The sequence below is a fragment of the Bombyx mori genome, chromosome 11 (assembly GCF_030269925.1).
Source record: "Bombyx mori chromosome 11, ASM3026992v2".
In the NCBI taxonomy this organism is placed as follows: domain Eukaryota; kingdom Metazoa; phylum Arthropoda; class Insecta; order Lepidoptera; family Bombycidae; genus Bombyx; species Bombyx mori.
In genome coordinates, this window is record NC_085117.1 from 7,376,446 (window position 1) to 7,396,584 (window position 20,139).

Consider the following 20,139-nt stretch of genomic DNA (forward strand, 5'->3'; position numbering starts at 1 on the left):
CAAACAAACTCTTCAGCTTTATAATATTAGTATAGATACAATGAGTAAATTTTGGAACGTTCAAATTAATAGTGATGTCACATTATAATTAAGATTTGACCATTTAAGTTTTTCACTACGCATACCCCTGTATCCCCAAAATGCACTTGAAATTTTAATCTTATGTCTCAAGATGACTTGTGGCATTTATGTTGTGATATCTCTTGGCTCCAACACCTATTTAACATCAGATGTGCTCATCCAATAATATAAAATATAATGTTATCACGTTGACAAATTGTGATCGCGCTTGTAGTGACAATACAATTGTGAAGAAAGACTTTTTTATTAGTAAAATATTATTATATTAATATTTATAATTAACGAATTTTAATGCTTCTTGGAAAGACGACTTTATCTTGAATTTCATTGTAATCTATGCATAATTTCAATATTTAGCTACGAATTACGTTTTTTTCCTGTTCGTGAGAATAATAATGATAATATCCATCATTATTATTATCTCTTTTCATTATTATTCATTATATTTCATCATTATTATTCAAGGCTCACACAAGAGGTCTACCAAAGGATTGCATGGAAACTATACGGATTATATGCATTGGTGATATTGACGAAAACATGTGTTGCGGCACTCATGTCTCGAATCTAAGGTACAAACTCAAGTTCTATTAGTATAGACCACTACTTTTTATTTATTTTTTTGTTTTGTTTGGTGTTAAGTGGTTACCGGAGCCCATAGACATCTACAACTTAAATGCCGCCACCCACCTTGAGATATGAGTTCTAAGGTATCAGTATAGTTACAACGGCTGCCCCACCCTTCAAGCCGTAACGCATTACTGCTTCACGGCAGAAATAGGCAGGGTGGTGGTACCTACCCGTGCGAACTCACAAGACGTCCTACGACCAGTAAAATTATCAAATAATTATGAAAAATAAACAGAATGCCATGGAAAGAGTAATGATTACTGTACATTAAATGAGAGGAGAAAAAGGCAAAAGAGGGATGACATAAGCCATAAGAGGGGATTCCCTGCGAACTCCCTCTTTTTTTTACAGAGTATCTTTCCGACATTTCTTAATTACTTTACTTTAAATTAGAAGGTAATAATAATAATAATATTGATTATATATCGTCACTATAAAACTGCCAAGTAGATTTGTTACAAATGATAAGAATCATAACAAATCAAAGGCTTATAATCTATAATGCGTCTCACTGTAAATACTACATAATCTATGTGTATCCCTGAAGTTATTTGTCATGTCAGGGGATAGCAAGTATCTGTGGAACCAGCGCACCGACCTGGACACAAATCAGAGCTTACCTTTAAGGTTGAAATGGCGAAATTACATTCACTTTCTAAAGATAATAAAACATTTAATAGTCTCTTGTGGGATTGCAGTAGTTAGCGGCCCTACTGTTGTGCCGAGGGTCGTGGGTTCGATTCCCACATCGGGCAAACATTCGTGTGATGAATTCGTTGTTTGCTCTTTGTCTGGGTGTTTATTATCTATATATGTATTTTAAAACGTATATAAGTATGCATGCTAGTCTTTGGTATCCATAACACAAGGAATCATAATGTGGGGCTGGATGATTTGTGCCTGATTTGTTCAGTTATTTATATTTATGTAATGTAATATGTTAAGGAATATATAATGATGTAACAAAATTCTTGTACATCTAATTCACAGTCAACTCCAAATAATAAAAATAATTGGAGCAGAGCCGGGGAAGAAGGGAAAGACAAATTTAAAATTTTTAGTAGGCGAACGGGTGACGAAAACTTTTCAGCGCATGTTAGAAAGGGAGAAAGCTTTGACGGGGCTTTTGAAGTAAGTTCCATTATTATATTAATAAAAAATATATACTGTACAAGCCATGGTCAGTAGGTGGGCAACGCTTAAGTTGATGATTTCTATTCCCGATCCTGTGGACAGAATGGAAAGCAGTCGACGTCGCCTCAAACACGTAATTTCGGATCCTCCCGATCCAGTAACGGTGCTTTTAGGTACTTCAAGCCCTTTGTCGCAAGCGACGGGTTCGACGAGTAAATTAACCCACAGACACAGCCCACTAAGTTTCTCGCCGGATCTTCTCAGTGGGTCGCGTTTCCGATCCGGTGGTAGATTCTGCGAAGCACTGCTCTTGCTAGGGTTCGTGTTATCAACGTCATCAGGTTTGAGCCCCGTGAGCTCACCTACTAGTTAAGGTTACGCTGAAATATCCTCTCAAGGCTCTCAGCTTAGGTAGGAAAAAAAAGCTACATACATACGTGGGCATAGTTTGCGGCCAATTATAATGTCATAAATTGGACTATGCAAATATATATATATGTTCTATGTCTATTCAATGTATAATATAATGATAAATTACGAATTAAAAGGGTAGATGTTTTTTAAGAGTAGATGGCATGTTTTTTGCACCTCAAGTTGGACTAACAAGCTCGCAGCTTGATTTAAGGGTGCCGGAGCCTGTGGACATCGACATGATCTTTGAGTCTCCGTGTGCAGTCTTACGGCTGTACTGCCCTTTGATTTCTTCAGGGAAACTAGCACATATTTGGTTGTTATTTTTTCATTACTAGCTGACCCGGTAGACTTCTTAGTGCCTGAATCGATAGTTAAAAGACCTAAGCTTTTGTATAAAATAAACTTAATACAAACAAAAGGAATCCGTCCGACGGGGGACACATCAAAGGAAAAACAAAATTGTTATTTTTATTGAATTCCGAGCATTTTCATATTCATCTACCTTTTAAACCTTCTCTGGACTTCCACAAATAATTCAAGAACAAAATTAGCCAAATCCAGTCCAGCCGTTCTTGATAATTTTGTCACAGACGATAATTGTGATGTAAACCAACAAAAACAAAATATTTTTCAGAAATGAACCAACCAAACACGAGGAGCTAGTGCAGAAATTGCAAAAAAACATAAAAACTACAAACAAAAATTTACAGAACGTTCTCATCGAATTGGCTGAATTCGAAGTGAACAAAATAAAAGGATCAACACCAAAACCGAAATACGTATTTATGTTCAAAAGGGAAGCTACGCCTGAATTTAACAGGGCCGTGCTCAAAGGGCTGGAGGGCGAGGGAATGTTCGTGCTTCTGATCTCTGAGGACCCCGATAGGGCGAAGGAAGGGCAGATCATTATTCAAGGACCGGAGGAGCATTGTAAAGCGCTGGGAGACATGTAAATTTTATTATTTTGTTAATTTTTTTTTTGCTTAGATGGGTGGACGAGCTCACGGCTCGCTTGGCCTTAAGTGGTTACCGTAGCCCATACAAATCCACGACATAAATGCGCCACCCACCTCGAGATATAAGTTCTTAGTTGCGAAGTATAGTTACAACGGCTGCCCCACCCTTCAAACCGAAACACATTACTGCTTCACGGCAGAAAAAGACGGAGTGGTGGTACCTACCCGCGCGGAGTCACTAGAGGTCCTACCACCAGTAATTACGCAAATTAAAATTTGCGTATATATAGATAGATATTATTTTTTAAATCGCATATTCAATTCACCACGACCACGCGGGGCCCTCGCAACTTGTCGCAAATTCAAAACGGGTCTTGTGAATCATGAGCACACTTTACAATGGTTATCTTATTCAGTTCATACAGGAATAAGTTTCAATATTTGAAAAGCATTAAGCAATGGATTTTTACTGGTAGGACGTCTTGAGAGTCTTGAGACCATACAACTCATGTCTCAAAGTGGTTGGCAGCATTTACGTTGTAGATGTCTATGGGCTCCAGTGACCACTTAACACCAGGTGGGCCGTGAGCTCGTCCACCCATCTAAGCCATAAAAAAATTAAAAAAACTAACTGACCCTGGGACTGATACCGTTGCTGTGGACCGTATGTTCGTATGCAATATAAAGACTAGAGTAAAGAAGAAGACATTATAAACAAAATAGATTTCAGTAATTTTCGCAGTTTTTTTTTGCCATTGTAGGCAGACGAGCACACAGCCCACCTAATGGTAAGTGGTCACCGTCGCTCATGGACGTCAGCAATGCCAGGGGCAGAGCCAAGCCGCTGCCTACCGTTAAGTACTCTCTGCAAGCCTCGTTTGAATACGGATGAACTCTGCTCCGATGGCGGGAGGTGCGATGATAAAAAGGAGATGAGGGGATCATCTCGAATAATTCTTTAGAGTATTCCCCATGGACCATACGGTATAAAACGCAATGTATAATATACTGAAAAAATCAACTCACCCTAAATAATTCTGAATAAAATTTATTATCTTAGGATAACTGAGATGCTGAAAGCGAAGGGCGCCTTCAAGAACGGCAGATTCCAAGGGAAAGCCAGTGATTTAGGAGCTGTTAATAAATGCAAGAAACTAGTCGAGGATTATTTTAATAAGTTAACATAGTATTTTGTTTTAATGTTATACAATAATTTAATATGATACGAATCATAGTTGTTTTTCAATAATTAGATTAGCTTTAATAAGATGTGGATTGTTTTTTTATTTGCTTGTAATAGATGTACTAATACAGTGCATACAACGTAACTTTTTTTTATTGGTAACTAATTTGTTTGACAAGCACGACTTATATATGTGTATATACATATGTAGGTCTTGCTTTGTAGATGGTACATATAAGACAGTACAGGGACGCAGAAGGAATAAACGATTTGTCTCCTCATAATCCTCTGTTTCAATATAGTCTTTCAAAAATCAACATGCCATTGGCAAAGTAAATACAACATTAAATCATGAAATAGGAGTACTTCAATCAGGAATGATAATCATGATGCTTAATTAATTATTATGAACAGGCAGGGCCCTAATTTCATACCCACAAAATGTGTATTATGTACCCATTCTTATGGTAATGAATGTTACATTTGGTTCTTTTTTTTTTATTAACATATAAATGAAATATACTAACAAGAGTACAGCACATCACTGATACCATATTTAAATCGATTCAGTCATTGAGCGATATCAATGCACAATTGCATAGATAAATAGTCTGATTTTTATTACATACATAGAAAGGATATAATTGATACTAAATTGCCTATAACCCATAAGATACTTCTAATACATGTACATTGACACTTTAACTATCGTATTTCCTTCTCATCATCATCATCGAGGGTAGAAGCGTTAATGCTCGCCACTAGTTTCTCTATGCCCTGATTGGTCCAATCCTGGCTCTGATCATCGAGGTAATTATCAAAGTCCACAAGATCACGCTCTACACCTTTTTGAAGAAGATGCGAGACAGTCTCGAGGACGTATGGTGATTCTGAAATGAGAAAGCTATATTTATGGTCACGAGCTGGGGAAAGGGCTTTTTTTTGTATTTATAAAATAAAAATAAAACTGTAATAGTGAAGAAGCTCATAAGAGTTGATATAATACTCTAAGAGCTGCCTGAATAGGCAGACAGAAATCATAAAACGCGATTAAGGTGAATACCTTAATTGTGTTTTATGAGACTCTGAGGAAGAAAAAGGGTGGTGCTATTCTGGGCTGATAACCACATAGCCAGCATTTTGTGGCATGTAATGATTAAAATATATTGTTATTATTATTATTATTGTTTTTGTTATAATTTAGCATTAAAAACCAGTAGTACCTGATGGAAGTAGCAAAGATGGTATTTTATTTTGAATAACAACACATTTTAGCATAAAACTATTTTACAAATGATGCTTTAAAATTATTTAATACCACTACAAACAGAAGAACACATAATTGTATTCAACACACCGAGTTTGAATGCATATTCAAATACAACAAAATAAACTTTATGCTTGATCTAAAAAAGTCCTAAAGAGCCACAGTCCTAAAGAGAATAAGCAAAATGAATCAAGCAATTTGTTTTTTTTTATTGCTTAGATGGGTAGTCTATCTTATGGTCCACCTGGTGAAAGTAGTTATCAGAGCCCACAGACAACATAAATGAGGCCAACCACCTCTGACTGACTGGTACAACAGCCTCACACTTCAAACTGAAATGCATTACTACTCCACAGCTAAAATAGGGCAGGTGGCAGTAACTACTTCTGCAAGCCTGCACAGATATATTAACACAATTGAATCTTATAACTTGTTCTAATTCTCCAAAAAAAAAAAAAAGGAAATATACAAGTAAAACTGCTATAAATAACTTGTAGATAATTATCATAAATAGAAAAAAATTAAAAGGTTAGGAGCAAACAAGGGCAGCTGCTGCAGAAAGTCTAATAAAACACTGAGCTACTTACGGAAAACAATTAAAGATTCCCTTGGTCTCCATTTGCCATCTGAATATTTATGAACTTTAATTGCTGGTGAATCTAAATGTTGAACCATTTTTTTGTTATCCACCTGTGATTGTAATGTAAAAACAATTAACTATTTTTTATCAGAAAAATGTCTATTTTATCTTACTACTGTAATATTGATAAAGATGAATAAGAAATTTAGTGTACTTTTATTTACATTAATCTGTTATATCGACACCTCCTACGTATAATATCGTAACTCTATTTTATCAACTTTACAGTATCGCAATTCAAAGTTATGCAAGCAGATTTTTGATGATAGTGAAGTCAAATCAGCTCATTTAAGAATCAAAATTGGCATACAGATATATTTTTAGGAACGGAATATTACTACTAAAAAGGTTTTTTGAATTTTTTGCTAGAATTTCTTAAAAGTCACATACGGTTTTCTACTACGGTTAATATCAATGGTATTTCGTTGTATGTAGTACTTACTATACTTTACGTTGATATATATGTAGGATTAAGTAGGGTATGTTACACGTACGATAACTTACATTGGAACTAATAAAATAATAATGTGTCTTGGGTTACAGTTACCATAACATACAATGGAACAAAGACGTTCATAGCATAAGTGCTATTAAGGGGAATAATTAAAATAAAATAATTATCTTCCATTATACTGAAATATAATGTATTTCGTAATCAAAACAGTCCAAATAAACATTCCCTCTAAGAAAATAAAAATATTTATTCATTACTTGAATATTCGTAAAAAATTCAATCAGTATTGTGCAGTCTCTCAAATCACATAGATTCAAATTTTCAGTACAAAAAATAAAAAAAAAATTATTAAAAACTATGAAATTACATTAATTATTTAAAAAATTACATTAATTATTACAAAGTTAGTCTGTATCTTAATCCGGAAAACTGTCGTTACCAGTATCTGGTAGGCTTTGGACAAAATCATAATGAGCGCTGGGTATGATTTGAGATTTGCACATGCTCATCAAACCATCTTTTTTCACCTGAGGTATCATCGGCAGCCTATTGGTATACAGTACATCAATATCGATTACACATTGTCTCCTGGTAGACGCTTTTATACATAAATTATGGTAGTCTTCGGCAGGTAAATCATATTTATATAATAATTTATAAGGATCTTCAGGTTTTAAACACCTCTCTTATTTTATTCCATTGAAATTTTTCTCCATTATTACTTTTAACCCCATTGCCCTTTAATAACGTTTTGTAATTAAAAAAATCGGTGTATTGTAATTCTTCTACAATATAAGGCTTTCCTTTTTGCTTAGCCCAGTGTACTAAACAAAAACACTCAAATGGTGTATAAGCAAATATATTCTTGGCACATTTTTCTATAAAGGTGTGAACGCTATCGCCTTAATTTTGGTTATGACCAACTTCTAAAAAACAATGATGTATTGTCACTTTAAAAATAAAAGCGGCAACCGAAGCTTGCTTGTACCTTGATCCTTACGTTTGGAGATGTACTCATACAAACAACTAGCCACTTCGTTTGCCTCGCGATTCCCTTGGACTTCATGCCACATAAAACAAGTACATTCCTGTTCAGCCACATTAAAAACTGTAAAATTAAACATTTAAAGCTTTCTTTTATAATAAAGGATACTTATAGTACCTTTGGAGCAGTAAGAACTTTTGAAAGTCGAAAGTGGCGACTAATAGTTTACCATCTGATACTTTGGCCAGTTCTTTATCGGTCGACTTTTTTGGCGAGCTATCTCTTTATTTTTCATATGTGCTTCATATAATGTGCTTCATATAGTGTCAGACTAGATATATTCTTATAGATATGACACTTGTCACATCGGTATTTCTTTGGCATATAAAAATTAATCTTAAAGTCGATTTTAACGATGTCGCGATATTGCCGTTCAGAACTAGCTTTTGGAGAGTATGTTAGTGTATTAAATCACTTATTATACAACTCAAACAAGCGATGGAACTTTAGATCTCCGTCTAGGTAAATTTTACTACTTCCTTGGCGAGAGTAATGAGACTCTACAGGCTGAAGAGATTTTATGTGATCGCATATACTTCTGATAACATCCCTAGTTATTACTTTGCGATGATTAGTATGACGCCCTCGCAGATCCGCTTCTATCAAGCCACTTACCTTACTTACCTTTATTTTCTAAAGACTTATAGACAAATTGTTTACTTAATGGAAATGTGTTTAGAAACATCTTCTTGTACACAGTTAAATAGTTTTCCTGGTCGTCTAAAACAGCCCTTGGGAATCTATATATCAAAGTAAACCTACGCCTAGACTCCATATCAGTGAAAATCCTTAGTTTTTTTGTTTGACAACCAAGTTTTCAATAAAGGCTTACTGCTTTTCACGGTTTCCTAAATCTTAAAGCCTATTGAAAATCAATATTCTTTCATCATCACTCATTTTCGTTGACCATTTTAGTCTACAGTTCATATGACACATAGGACCCAAAATAGGACAAATCCATCTATTGGTTTATCTCATCAATACCTGCGTCAAAAAGGGGCGGTAACTGTGTAAAAGAAAAACAAAAATATCTTTTTATTGAGATTTTTTGAAAAGAATACGATAGTAAGTTATGCTTCATATCGAAGTACAATATCTTAAGTGTGACATAGGATAAAAAAAGTATAGGAAATTCCAACGTAAAATATCGTAAGAACAGATACAGGACTCGTTTATATTTTTTTCAATAGTAAACTATCGTAAGTATTTACTTACGATATTGGAGAAGGATCTAAATTCAACGTATAGTATAGTATATATATACTTACGATATTTTACTGTGGGTATTATACTATTTCATATTATTATATTTTAAATAAATCATAAAATCATTATTCATATTGTAAAACATATAAATTACCTTGTACTCTCGTAGCATTCTCCACAAAAGGGTTGGATGTACACACATCATCACTATAAGTTGAATTAATAGCGTTTACCGGTTTTTGCCAATCAAATTATCACATTGTTTTACCGGCTTAATTACTGCATCAATCATTCGTTTTGACCTAGATGATATAGTTGATAGTTAATCTTATACTTACTGTCCATTAAATAATATAAATCAGTACATTTTTAAAAAATGTGATATTAGCTGCTCTGGTGCTCCTCTCCAGCGTATTCAATCGTTACTACTACTTACCATTCCTTCGCGCGGCTAAACGATCCCTCGTCTCCCGCGTACAGCACATTAACTGCACTATACGATATATTACTACGGTAAATATGAACATACGACAATATGCACTCTCAATATCTTTGGTTCTATTGCAAATAAAAAAGTTTTTATTAGATGAAACGATAAACGATGTTATAAAGTATTTGAAAATCTAAAAATGTCATTTTCGTAAATTTGTTGGTTACGATAATATACGTAGGAGGTGTCGATATGTACACTCACCACAATGAACACAGCAGAAGGGAAATACTCAACAATCTTTTCAGCTATCTTCAACCCTGGACATCTTTCAACAATATTATCACGGAAGTTCTCGCAGGCTGCATAGTAACCAGCTATCACACAGTTTTCTGATTGAGCTATGGTTTCAATCTGAAATATCGGTTCCAGATAAGGCTCATGTTAGTTCCTGTTTAGTTCATCAAATACAATATATTTAAATGAATGTTAAGTTTGTTAGCTTGCATTTATCATCTTTAAGTTAGTTCGTATGTTGCATCCTTGTGGAGTTTTTACTATTATCGTAAATACATATTTTTGTTCAACTTTTATGTGCTATTATGAAGAGAGTATACACATTTATTTTGCAGATGGTAAAGCAATATAAAATAAGAAAAGGTCCCCATAGGCAATTTTGACTAAAGTTCTAGATAACTTACCTGTGTGAGTGCTACTTCGGCCATTGGTGAGACGTAATGGCTGTGGTGGAATAGTGGTATAGCATCAACGATATCTAAACTTTGGTTCCTGCCACCTTCCTTAGTCTTTCCGGCATCAGCAAGAAGCACACCATTCACAGCACAGTGTGGATACTTAGCGGCGTGCAATATTATTTTAGCGTAGGCTCCGGTTTCAATTGATACTTCACTCATTTTATGGTTATTACTAACAAGGGCTGTAAGTACTATTAATTGAATCAAGTACAGTCAATAATATATTTTCATTAATAATATTCAAGAAAATATTTATATACAATTAACTTATTATCGTATTTTCTTTTTATTAATCTAACTTTATAACGATATGCACATATCTTTCACTGGTTTTGATCAAGAAAGAAAACCAATAAATTAATACTAATGTTGACACTTTGACAGTAGCAGACACCAGTACAAATCATTAAAGTCTATTTTCCAACTAGAAAGGCGAAAGTATCACACCATACATCTTTCGTATTTTCTATTTTATGGAAAATTACATAGAGTGAAATGGAATGAAGTTGATTAATTTAAGACATTTATCATTAACTCAACTAAGAACAAAAGAAATTAAACGAAATGAGATGATATGGGATGAGATACTCTCAGTAAAATGATGGTTTCACTAAAACTTTTTAGAAGAACCAAGGAAGCTACGTTCAGTGGCTCTGTTTAATTTTCTGACATTTTGGACTTTCCTAGATACTAAGCAGTTAATAAACCATCTTTATTACACATTTAAACTTGAAGAAACACTAAATTAACAAAATAAAACAACTGAGACACCTTTGCTCCTCGTGTTTCCGCCAAAATGTCCTTTGACATGTTGATACAACATTAGAATCTATTGAACTACTTTTGTTTCATTTGTCTAATTAAATAAGCAAAAAGAATATGACCTCTAAATGAATAGTAAATAAGGTTTAAAACAAAGTGCTCAAATTAAAGCTTTATCTTTAAAATAATTGTTATGACTATATAGAAATAATGAAACGTGTAATTTAAATTAAAACGTATTGACATGATTAAGTTGTCTGGTAAAGCTTTCAGGCAAATACCAAATTAATTTGTGGTTTCTTTTGGGAACAAGTTTCGAGATCATTTATTGTACACCACCAAATTTACATAAACGTTTCCCATAATACTCGAAACTTCAAAAGGTTTTTCTAGTAACGACAAAATACATTGTTCGTGAGAAATTTTTAATCCACATAACTTTGATCTTAAAGTCTGTCTTCGCTCCAATTGTGCAACTACTTTTCTCTAAGGAAGTTAATTTCATTGTCCTTTCAAACGAGAAAAACAACATGCTTCAATACTGTCAAGTGTCACAATGTCACAACTACAAATTTTAATGTTTTGTTCTGCAAATCTGCATATTTGTTACTTGCATGTAAATAAACAAATCTAAATGCTTTTATTTGCTGTAAATTCTCTTAATATCTACAATGGATAAATACGACACGTCTCAGCTAACTGAATTTCCTCGATTTGAGCCCGAATCCACCCAGAGTGGTGTGTCAACGTTTTTCAATAAACTATTAAAGTTTCCGATATTCTCGCCTAGTGAGGCTAGTGAAGTGCCCCAAGATAAAAATGCTGCTGATAATAGAGATTTAACCGCGTCTGCAGAACAAATTAAACATGAATATGACGATAATAAGGCGGAAACTGGGTCATATGCTCTCGAGTTGGAGGGGCGTAGTCTTCCTAATGTGTTGAGAAGAATAACAAGTTTAGTAGCCCTGGGATCTGGTGTAAGCGTAATTTTTGTTAACTGTCACTGTGACTGGTTGTAGGACCTCTTGTGAGTCCGCTCGGGTAGGTACTACCACCCCGCCTATTTCTGCCGTCAAGCAGTAATGCGTTTTGGTTTGAAGGGTGGGGCAGCCGTTTTAATTATACTGAGACCTTAGAACTAATATCTCAAGGTGGGTGACGGCATTTACGTTATAGATGTCTATGGGCTCCAGTAACCACGTAACACCAGGTTGGCTGTGAGCTAGTCCACCCATCTAGCAATTAAAAAAAAACTACATTGTCGTTGACTACATAACTTATGTGTAAAATTTATTTATTTATCTATTGATAATTCTTCACTCTGCATGGAAATGATTTCCATATTTATATTGTGAACCAAATCCATTTTATCATTATAAGATATCAATTCTACCTCCAGAACGGCACAAGATATGCAGACACTGAACTAGCCCGATACTGGATGCCAGATGATATTTCTCGTGAATGCTATGAGTGTGCAACCAGATTCAGTGCTTTGAGAAGACGCCACCATTGCAGAGTCTGTGGACAGATCTTTTGCTCCAGGTGCTGCAGTCAAAGAGTTCCAGGTAGATTTATGAAATAACTTTACAAAAAAGGCCTACAGAGAGCACTCAAATTATTTAATAAATCTAATTCTTAATTGTTACTGTCAGAGTATTCAAGTATGTATAACAGTAACAGTACTTAATTTAGCTCTCATTATCATGTGACATGTACGAATTTAAAACTATCATAGGGTCATAATAATAATAAGCCAAAAAATAGATACACAATGTTGACAGATTAAAGTTTTCATTTTGCAAATTATTTAATTTTCGTGTGACATTAAACTCCTGTTAAATAGTGTACAATAAGTAACTGACAAAACACAACAGTTATATAAAAATATATTATCAATTAATAATCAAAACAACCCTTTCAATAATTTTAGGCCATATATTCGGATGTGCTGGTGGTCTCCGAGTTTGTAACTACTGTTGTAACGTTGTGCTCAGCTATTTGAAAGAGAATGATCTCACTGGAGATATATCACCTGATTTGAGAACACTGCAGGAAAATCTGCAGGTTTGTTCATTCTAATAATTGGGAATCAATTTATTTAAATGTGTGTGTGTCCTTCATGATCTTGAATATCACAGTTTTTTTTAACTCGAACTATAAATTCAAGAGTCTAATCTGTTTTGAAGGAAACTTGTTGAACCTTGTAAATGTGACTGATGATCTAAATTGAACATTTTCACATATACAATTACAGATGAAGTTCCCAGAACACAAAGGGCAGCAGTTGAACAAGACCCGTGAACATTTCATGTTCTCTCACGAGCAGGAGGAACGTACGGAACCACGTACAACTCAGAAGGAGTCCTTGCATGATATATTCAGGCAATTATCTTTTACGTTGCCTACACAACAACATCGGTAAGACAGTAAATTTTTATTCTTACCACCACTTGTGTAAATGACATATGCATCATCAGCGTCTTAAAAATTTAAAAACAATGCCTATAGCCTTCAAAAGCAATTGAGGATATTATGAGTGACTATCATCATTTAATTTTATGAATGGTGGCAATGAATAGAGCATAGTTGAACCATTATTTTACACAATTAGTCGTTGCTATAATATGTGCTGTGATCACTGTTGTTTTGTTTTAGTTAAAGTTAACTTCATTATTTAAATAGTATTATAATGTAATGAGAATGTGACTGTAATATAAATGAGTCGTCTATTATCAAAGGTGGCAATCTGTGCATTTGGACAATTTTTTTTTATTGATATGTCAATACAGATTGATTTGAATATAATCGTCTCCTTCAAAGAATACGGTTCAAAACCTGCATTAAATAAAGTTTAATAGTTAACCTGTTATTTATCTAAGATGTCGTTCCGAAGAGTTTTGTGACTGCCAGTGGAATACAAAGTCAATAATTCGTTTTTCTGATTTACCAATCATTGTCCAAAAGTCATATTGCCGCCTTTGATAATAGTCGACTCAAATGTAACAATAATGTGAGGATCGGTCATCTTAATGAGATTTGGACTGTGTGAAAGTGGATATGTGAGAGAAGGCTATGAGTGAAGACATGATATATTATCGGTCAAAATTGAAAACGAGGATATTCTGACCGAGCGCTGACTCCACACAGCGAGATACAGGCAAAATATGTATTGAATGCATGCAAAGGTTAAGTGAATTAAATTTTATGTTGGACAATTCCATTGGATAACATTCTTTATTGTAAAAAACACATCATTACAAGATTATACATGTTTCGAAGGAGGTTTGATGGGTAGGAGGTAAAACAGTTTCTGGCTTTTATTGACAGTAAAAACGTTGAACCTTTCAGATATCGATTAGTACGCTACAACGGAGTGTGGCGCGGATGCGACATAATGCAATGGATTATGGACAACACCAGTAATAAAACGAGGTAAACATTCGATATTAATCATTAGCTAAATAGCCTAAACGATTGTGAGGTTGATGTGTGGCAGAATAATCCGGGCCTCCTGGTCGGTAAGTTCAGTGGCTGTCGGCTCAATGCAGCTACTTCAGCATATAGACCGCAGATAAAAGTTTATTGATATAAAATATACAGCACCTTTAAAGTTGGACATTTGTATATTAATGTAGATGATGCATTTATGATTTTACGGGTGGTAGGACGTCTTGTGAGTCCGCACAGATAGGCACCACCACCCTGCCTATTTCTGCCGTGAAGCAGTAATGCGTTTCGGTTTGAAGGGTGGGGCAGCCGTTGTACTGTTAAAAGTGAGACCGTACATTCATGTCTCATGGCTCAAGATGGGTGGCGGCATTTACGTTGTCGATGTCTATGGGCTCCGGTAATCACTTAACACCAGTGAGCTCATCCATACATCCAAGCAAAAAATTAAAAAACTGTAGGTGGATCGTCATTAATTGTTCCCAGAGCCCAGGCGACGAGCGTGTGCCAGGCGCTGCTGAGTGCGGGCTACGTGCAGGGCGCGACTCCCGACCCTCACTTTGCAGACTACGCGCTGTACCGGCCGCTGGCCGAACTACCGACCCTCGCCCACGACCAGCCCCGTCAGTGCCAACCAGCTACTCATAGATAATACACATAAATTAGTTATAGATAACTAACTTAAGCACTCAACAAAAATGCTCACGGGCGTTGGCCACTAGATGGTTTCGCTTCGAATAGTTTTTCATTGCCGTGCCCGTGGATGGCAGTATCATATCACCTATCCTCTATTTTATTTTTAATGAAAGATTTTGTAAATTTTCAGAAACCACAAATTGATAAAATTTAATCAATTTGTCTATAACAAATAAAGACTTGTATGATTTATAAAAATTTTAGGTATCTGTGTTTAGTTATACAATAATTAAATGCCTTAACTTTAACAACATATAAGCTTAGGAGCATGCGCTACAAGATGTCGCTAGTTTTCATACAAAAAAATCTTTGTCTTAAAGTATCGCAGTTTCAGGGCCCTGCAGCTTCTTGTACTCCATATTTGTCTTAAAGTATTGCAGTTTCAGGGCTACTTGTGGAGTACAAGTACAACAAAGACAATGACTGCTCAATCATCATTTTGAAACATAATTTATTTTACAGCGGCTGAAGAATGCACTCGAATCGTTGAGAGCGTGTCGTCTTACTGCCTGGATCTAAATCTAGACGACAGCTCGGCCCGGCTCATCAAAACAAATAAAGCAGGTTAGATTTATGACTTTATCCTCAGCGAAATCAGAAACTTAAAACTGGGATATTGGGCCGCGCCTCCATACCGCATTATGCCGCGGTGTCGGAAATCCCTGCTCATGTAACTTTATGCCGAGGGCCACTTGACTCATAAGCTTCTATACACAGTGCAACAGAATTACAGCCATACACCTCTAGTCATAAGGTCGAAATATCGATTGATAACCGGAAACTGATTACAAAACAATTAAGCAAAGTAGTTACGATTGATATTGACTGAATCAGGTGCTCGGTCCGATTTAGAGAGTAAGAATAGCCGCTATACGTTATAGTTGAGATTTAGACCTCATGTATCAAGCTGGATGGCGACAGTCATGTCATGAGGTCTGGGTTCGGGTCACCACTTAGCACAAGGTGAGCAGTGAGCTTTTTCACTACGTGTTATATCTTAAGTGTCTATAAATTATTTAGGCCTTATTTAGACCAGAAATAATGTATACCAATTTGAGTAAACTTTTACGCGATCGAGAAGTTAAAAAACTCGCACTGAGCACACAGTTAATGTCGTTAACGTTTCGCTCCTTCCTAGAACAACGGGCGCCTTCTTCGAGCGAAGACGAAACTCCAGCTGTTGAACACAATGAAGGTAGTCTCATTTAAATGTTATACAACGATCGGGTCATTGACCTATCTGAAAACAGATCAGCTGTCTCAAGCGATAATTATGAGCTAGTATATCTCCGGACCATAGATTATACACTTAATATATTCGAGATAGATGCGCAACTCTCATTTTTATTTTTGCTTTAGTTAAAGCCCGGTCCAGCAGGCGTCGCTACGGTCGATTATTAGTCTCCCTACCCCCCACCAGATGGCTTTTTTAGTAATTTTAATATTTTTAATAACTCTCTTTATGAAAAAATCTTATCGTTTAGAATCGCTGAAATTCCCGGTAGTACTTATGAGATATTAAGGAATGTTTGATTATGTTCAGCATTCTAATCGATAAGATCTTTTCATACAGAGAGAAAACAGTTTTTTAAAATAAAAAGCTGTAATTCTCTGTAAGCTATTTAATTTCCCTATATTACAAACAATTTTCTGTTAAAAGATTGTATGAACGTACAATTGTATAAAATTTCGAATAACAATAACTCCTCTAGATTAATCCTACTAGCGTACACATTAAATCGAAAGTTATCTAAAAGTTAATTAAGTCTAGATAATCAAATCATTCAATGTCAATTAAGTCATTTGTGCGAAATATAAACATGTCAGCTTTCCATTACAAACATAGTAGACAATTTGAATTAAATTTAATAAATTTGTTTCTTAACGATAGCAGTTCTTGCTTAAAGTTGATCATGACAGATCATGACCTTGTATGAAAATACTACATCTATAAACACTACCTATGCTTCGTCATACAATAATTGTCATTTAAACTAGCATTGTAGAGATAATACACACACTAAACTGAATACTAAAATAATCTTAGCATTCTTATAAATATTTAGAAATTTAAGAAACGATTAACCCACAATCATGTTCATAACATGTGACATTTTGTTCTGCACAAACGTTTTGTTACATGATTTGAAAAACAAAAAAAAACAAAAAATGTTTAAAAAATGTAATGATGATTTAAAGTACTCTTAAATATTGATAGTTTGTACTTAATGACGCTTATAGTAATTTTAGACATGATTACATTAGTTATACTTTTATTCCCTATCTAAATTATTTCTATTCTGACGTTTCTGATGCTTTAGCTTTGGTAATACTAGATGAAACAAACAGCAGATTGAAAGAAAATCATCTTAAAGTTAATTACATTAATTACAAACTATTAGTTTGCATTTTGTCACAAAAGAAGCTGATGTTCGTTACATGCAAATGAATTATAAACATACACATGCAAACATAAAATGTAAATTTATCTTTTAATCCAAATTAAATGTACATTAATATTACATCTAAATAATAGAAATGGTTTCGAAATTTTTTATTGCACTCAACAGCAGATGAGCACGCAACCCGGCTCATGATAAGTGGTCACCAGTGCTTATAAACTTCAGCAGTGCATAAGGGTTGCTATCACTGAAGTTTTAATAAATTATTAATATACTCAGTCACAAGCATATTGATTTCACATAATGAAAATGTAAGAAACATAATCATGTTTGGGCATTTTCATTTATATCTGCTCATACAGAAAACACAACTTAGCAAATATATTCCACAGTTAATCTAAATAATTGCAAATAATGCTTTTGAAGACCGTTGACTTTTGATCATTAATTAAAATCATCTTCTCGTAGAATTTACAAAAGGTTATTTACAAAAATTTATATCAGTATTTTCATATATTACTAACTTACTAATTACAACTATTCAAACGTAACTATAAGACGTATTATAACTATAAGAACTAAACAACCTATTTTAAAACAAACAATTTAGTTCTTAAGAACTATTTCAATTATTAATTTAAAAATTATAAACATATTAAAAAAAAATTAAGATCCCTTGAGAGTTCACATTCCTTGCTGAATCAGTTTCTCTTCTGAAACGGAGAAACAAAGTATCTTAAGTATGTAACAAATATTGAAAAAATACGACCATGAAAAATTGAGTGTTAATGTAATCATACTTACAAATTAATATATTACATAACACGTTCTGGTTCAAATATAGTGCATCAATCTTTTCATGTTTCAGACATTTTAGTGCTCCTTATAATTTTTCCATAAAATTTTGTCATTATCAAACCTTTGTCTACAAAAATAAAAACATTATTTTATATTGGGTAGAAGGATGAACGTGGTCACAGGCCACTTGGTGTAACTTGGTTATCAAACACCAGGAAACAAAACGTGAATGCAATCATCTAACTTTGGATGTGAAATCAATTGTGCTGTATTTTATTTAAACAGGAAAGCATGACTGATTGATCATTCCAAAAAACTAGTTCGGGCCCACTTGACAATAAGCATATAATACGCTGAGTTGCAAAACATAAATACTTCCACCCATTCGAGACAATTTTATTATCTGAGGTGTGTGTGTGATAGTACGAGACTTAATACCGACTGTTTTGATCAAACTTAACATATATGATAGCTAGGCAGCAGAAATAGGAAGGACCATTAGTTGGTGCTAATTCATTTAATTATATTATGAATAATAATTCTGTTAGCAAATAATATACCGGGAAAATAGTGTAAACTCACCGTTATCAAGGCATCCGAAATAGCATTTCATTTTCGTTCTTCGAGGCATGCTGATTTTTAATAATAAACTTTCTGTAAGAAATGAAAATAGTTACACAGGCTTACGAAACGCTAACGAAGAAAAAAGTATTGGAGCCAAGTTATGTCTAAAGAGAATTCAAAACGGAGTTTCTCAATGTCTAATCGTCTAATATTCTCATAAAGCTAAAACATGCTCTAAATTAATACTACAACGTAAAATAACTCACACCAAGACAAAAAAAAAAACGATTTAAAAAATTAAATCGTTACGACATTTTGAAAACTTTTTTTTTTTTTGAGATTATTTTACGGCCCTGGAATTTTGAAAACTTCAAAGCAGTGTTTCCACTTACGTTTTTTTTAACACATTTTACCCTAGTTTCTTTTGAATTTTCCCTAAAATTTCCTAGACAACTTTCATAAATCCTTTATATAGAAAGCATAAATAAAATACAGAAAATAAACCACAGCATATTATTTAATGTAGGTATATATAATATAAACGCCCCCAGAAGATCATAGATCTATAGGATTAGAATTTTCAAGGAAGTCGACGCATTGCTTTTATATTCTTTTGCTGCACACAACTTAACACTGTTCGGTTCTAAAAGTGAGCAATTGTTTGCTGGCAAAGTTGGGAACTTTCTATGAAGCAAGCCGTTCAGGGTTTTATTAGAAAGCCTGTTTCTTTTGTCAGTTTTTACATTTGAGAACACTGAATAATCTTTCCACCTCAGTCTTTGAAGAAGGAACTGCTAGCAAAAGTGAAATGACAATTACAAGGTTTTCGTAAATGAAATTACCATGATAATCTTTCATGGTACATGAAGTACCTGTATATTACAATACAAGTAAGTTCTGGTGACATCAACGAAAATAGGTAAATAAAAGTTCGGCGGATTATACTTATTGGGATTCTGGGGAATCCCTAAGAAAAAAGCAGTGGCTTAATCTATGATTTACTTTACTAGAGGGTTACTGTTGAATCAAACCTTCTTTATAGTTTTTATACACAACTCTGTTTTATTCTTTTACTTGTCAACTCGACTTAATGTCATTCTCTCTCCATAAAATAAAATGTTCATTGTTCTACTTTAATTATCGTTTATTTTAAAATTCACAACAGTTACTAGTATACTAGGCTTTGCTTTTTACCCCGAAATATCCTAAATCCTGGAATTTTTTAAATTGTCTTTATCATCCAAAATATCAGCTATTTTTCCCTAAAAA

General features: G+C 34.1%; 3 protein-coding genes and 1 long non-coding RNA gene across 7 annotated transcripts in view; 2 read left to right on the top strand and 2 right to left on the bottom strand.

The window, feature by feature from the left end:
• LOC101744960 (alanine--glyoxylate aminotransferase 2, mitochondrial) overlaps positions 1-4,682 on the top strand; it is a 23,065-nt gene extending 18,383 nt beyond the window's left edge. The window contains exons 14-17 of the mRNA XM_004931558.5: positions 547-653; positions 1,702-1,842; positions 2,894-3,208; positions 4,276-4,682. Of these exons, the coding sequence (XP_004931615.1) occupies positions 547-653; positions 1,702-1,842; positions 2,894-3,208; positions 4,276-4,402 (690 nt within the window). The 3' untranslated portion in view covers positions 4,403-4,682. The remainder of the gene's footprint in view (positions 1-546; positions 654-1,701; positions 1,843-2,893; positions 3,209-4,275) is intronic.
• LOC101745108 (ER membrane protein complex subunit 8/9 homolog) lies at positions 4,371-11,362 on the bottom strand. Its single transcript, XM_004931559.4, has 4 exons — positions 10,142-11,362; positions 9,705-9,854; positions 6,253-6,355; positions 4,371-5,288 (listed from the first exon to the last, which is right to left on the bottom strand). Exons 1-4 carry the CDS (start codon positions 10,352-10,354, stop codon positions 5,104-5,106), a joined length of 651 nt encoding a protein of 216 aa, XP_004931616.1. The 5' UTR covers positions 10,355-11,362; the 3' UTR covers positions 4,371-5,103.
• Positions 11,363-11,491: 129 nt separating this feature from the next.
• Positions 11,492-20,139, top strand: part of LOC101744814 (putative 1-phosphatidylinositol 3-phosphate 5-kinase) — a 36,806-nt gene continuing 28,158 nt past the window's right edge. For all 3 annotated transcript variants that reach the window (XM_038013912.2, XM_012695047.4, XM_012695048.4), the window contains exons 1-8: positions 11,492-11,937; positions 12,360-12,528; positions 12,894-13,027; positions 13,218-13,381; positions 14,312-14,395; positions 14,897-15,033; positions 15,569-15,670; positions 16,245-16,301. In XM_038013912.2, the coding sequence (XP_037869840.1) occupies positions 11,629-11,937; positions 12,360-12,528; positions 12,894-13,027; positions 13,218-13,381; positions 14,312-14,395; positions 14,897-15,033; positions 15,569-15,670; positions 16,245-16,301 (1,156 nt within the window). In that variant the 5' untranslated portion in view covers positions 11,492-11,628. The remainder of the gene's footprint in view (positions 11,938-12,359; positions 12,529-12,893; positions 13,028-13,217; positions 13,382-14,311; positions 14,396-14,896; positions 15,034-15,568; positions 15,671-16,244; positions 16,302-20,139) is intronic.
• On the bottom strand, positions 16,714-19,508 carry LOC134199663 (uncharacterized). Of its 2 annotated transcripts, XR_009974241.1 has the most exons (4): positions 19,137-19,508; positions 18,889-18,960; positions 18,313-18,433; positions 16,714-18,221 (listed from the first exon to the last, which is right to left on the bottom strand). It is a non-coding gene; the product is annotated as an uncharacterized LOC134199663 (long non-coding RNA). The 2 variants fall into 2 exon arrangements; XR_009974240.1 differs by lacking the exon at positions 19,137-19,508 and having other exon boundaries at positions 18,889-19,108.

Excerpts from the sequence above, each read along its gene's own strand:
- LOC101745108 (XM_004931559.4), bottom strand. The coding sequence starts at position 10,354 with ATGAGTGAAGTATCAATTGAAACCGGAGCCTACGCTAAAATAATATTG. Across the intron at positions 9,855-10,141 it reads CCGAAGTAGCACTCACACAG|ATTGAAACCATAGCTCAATC; the intron begins GTAAGTTATCTA and ends CCGATATTTCAG. Across the intron at positions 6,356-9,704 it reads CTTCTGCTGTGTTCATTGTG|GTGGATAACAAAAAAATGGT; the intron begins GTGAGTGTACAT and ends TTACAATCACAG.